This window comes from Diplotaxodon limnothrissa, linkage group LG15, assembly GCF_057381915.1.
Source record: "Diplotaxodon limnothrissa isolate DT_005_m linkage group LG15, D_limnothrissa_male_GT1.1, whole genome shotgun sequence".
NCBI classification, from domain to species: Eukaryota; Metazoa; Chordata; class Actinopteri; order Cichliformes; family Cichlidae; genus Diplotaxodon; species Diplotaxodon limnothrissa.
The window spans coordinates 9,029,175-9,031,833 of NC_140610.1; the positions used below are offsets into that span (position 1 = coordinate 9,029,175).

At 41.7% G+C, this 2,659-nt stretch overlaps 1 protein-coding gene across 1 annotated transcript; it reads left to right on the top strand.

The window, feature by feature from the left end:
- The first annotated feature begins 280 nt into the window (after positions 1–280).
- tcf21 (transcription factor 21) lies at positions 281–1,605 on the top strand. Its single transcript, XM_085373004.1, has 2 exons — positions 281–781; positions 1,516–1,605. Exons 1-2 carry the CDS (start codon positions 347–349, stop codon positions 1,603–1,605), a joined length of 525 nt encoding a protein of 174 aa, XP_085229130.1. The 5' UTR covers positions 281–346.
- The last annotated feature ends 1,054 nt before the right edge of the window (positions 1,606–2,659 follow it).

Genomic DNA, 2,659 nt, shown 5'->3' on the forward strand with positions numbered 1-2,659 from the left:
AAGAAATTCTATGTATAAATGCACCTGTCTCTCTTTTTTTTTATGAGGAAATCACATGTTCCGGGTTGAACAATGATTAAAATAAAACACATGTCCTACATCTTGGGCTCATCCAGGGTCCCTTGGGATCCTCGAAACCTTTGGGGAGCCAGCAAGAAAGATCAGTACCGCTGTCTCCTCCCTGCATGTGGTAACGCCCTCTCTGGTCACAAAGATAAAAAAGTCTGTTCCTTTCTGCACAGTTAGTTGTTCATGAACATCCAGCGCACATCCTGTTCAATCGTGTCCAGCCGAAGAATTCTGCTCCCATGTTTTGAGCCCGCTTCAGTGGGAATACGCTACTAATATGTCCACCGGGTCTCTCAGCGATGTCGACGACGAGTTCCTGGACGGCATCCTGAAGTTTGGTTCCTCCGGTAAAGATTCCAACGAGAGCACGGAGGAGAGCTCAAACTGCGAGGGCTCATGCGCAAACGAGGAACGGAGAGAAACGCCCGGCAAAAAACGGAAGACAACGTCCAGGAAAACGGCGCCCAAGGGTGTGGCACAACAGGAGGGCAAGCAGGTGCAGAGGAACGCGGCCAACGCCCGGGAAAGAGCCAGGATGAGAGTCCTGTCCAAAGCCTTCTCCCGGCTTAAGACCTCCTTACCCTGGGTACCACCGGATACCAAGCTCTCCAAACTGGACACACTGCGCCTGGCGTCTAGCTACATAGCACACCTCCGACAGATACTGGCCAACGACAAATACGAAAATGGATATATCCACCCTGTTAACCTGGTGAGAATGGGCTTAAGGGGCTTGTACCTTTTTGCTCCCCAAATTTTCACACTTCCAATTTGGAGTTTTAATATAATAATGTAGTGAAATACCTGAATCACTTTTAATCAAAATCCAATGTTGTTTCGTTATTTTAACGTGGCCTGCAAAGGCCAAATTATAGGCCTCAATTACTCAGTAAAGTGACAAAGGAGGGCGATCGCTCAACTAGGCAGGTGCACGAGGGAGGTAAAAAACAAACAAGCAAACAGCCAGCCTCGTGCAAGCGTAATAAATACCCGACAGTTTACAATCCCTGTAGGCTGCAGACCAAGAAGTGCAATTTCATCGTTAGGCCGTCAGTGCCGGCAGTGATTCGTTGGGGAGACAGGTGAAATTAATGTTGCAGTGATGTCATTTTTTAAAAATAACTTTTCGGAGCAAATTGAGAAAAAAAACGGATTGCAATTCAAAATTATTTATCAAACGCTAGAACTGAACTTAATTAAATATGAATATTGGAGCCAGAAAACGTTAAATGTTCCACGTTAAAGCTTTATATTGTGACTAACATGTTTGTTTTAATAACACCCGAGAGCACTAAGTGAGACTGTTTGCTCCAAATGAATGATGTTTTTATTATGTTTACCTAGTGGTTTAAGGTGATTCCACGCATACTGGCTTTGAATTTAGGTTTGATTTAGTCTAAACTCTTTGACAGTGCACGCTCTAACTGGTTGCGTTTTCCTCCGCAGACGTGGCCTTTCATGGTTGCAGGTAAACCGGAGAACGATTTGAAGGAGATGCTGAACTCAACGAGGTTGTGCGGAACTACGGCGTCTTGATGCAGCTCAGTGGCAGCAGCTCTTTGCCTTTTTAAAGGAACAATGAAAAAAAAAATCCTATAGTGACTGAAATGCAAGTCTCATCTCTGCAGACTTTGAGTGGGAATAACGGGAGGGCATCCCACTCTCCTTCGTTCCCGTAAAGAAAAAAAAATCGTTTATTTAAATGCATTGTGATCTTTTATCTTTGCTGGTTCAAAGATAAACTTTGTACTTTAACCCTTGTATGGTGTTCGGGTCTGTGAGACCCGTGTTCAGTTTTTTTCAAAAGAAAAATTAAACAATTAATTATTTTTTCACGTGTAAATGTGTTGTGTCTTTCCACTCACTCCACTTGATTATAACTGATTTATTTATAACATTTTATATAAAAGAAAAACGAGAAGCACATTAATTCATAAATGTGATCTAACAAAGGTAAAGGGAAAAAATTAACCATGTTTGCTGTTCATATGTCTTGTAATTGGGATGAAGTAAACATCTGTTGAGTAATTTAACATAAAATTGTTTGATGGTGTTAATTTGGAAAGCCAAAACTCTAGCGGGTCCACCAGACCCATGAACACTGGCTGAGTAACAAAAATACGAACACCACACAAGGGTTAAATTGCTTTTTTTCGTTTTCTTTTTTCTTTTTCTTTCTTTTTTTTTCTTTTTTCCTTTTTTTCCAACAAACAGTAATAATCTGCAGATGCGTTTTTACTGATGCAGGCCTGTGTTTTGCGATTGTCTTATGATGGATGGATGATTTGATGGATGGCTGGATAAGGCACATGAAACCTGCTCAAATTGTTGTACAGATTACATGAAGTATATGAAATATATTTGTACCACTTTTACACTCTGTGTAACCAGTCCTTATTATTTTTTTCTTGTGTGGGCCAATAGTTTGACCTGGCAACCCGCCTTATCGCTCCATTCCTTCAGAATAGCAGACCCTGCCCACCAACAAAGCGTAGGTACAGATAGCCCGAGTCTCCCTCTGTTGTGTCTGAAAGATAACAGTGGACAAAGCTGTCGTTACATAAACAAACGTTTGCCTTGGTAGATTATG

Excerpts from the sequence above, each read along its gene's own strand:
- tcf21 (XM_085373004.1), top strand. The coding sequence starts at position 347 with ATGTCCACCGGGTCTCTCAGCGATGTCGACGACGAGTTCCTGGACGGC. Across the intron at positions 782-1,515 it reads ATATCCACCCTGTTAACCTG|ACGTGGCCTTTCATGGTTGC; the intron begins GTGAGAATGGGC and ends TTTCCTCCGCAG.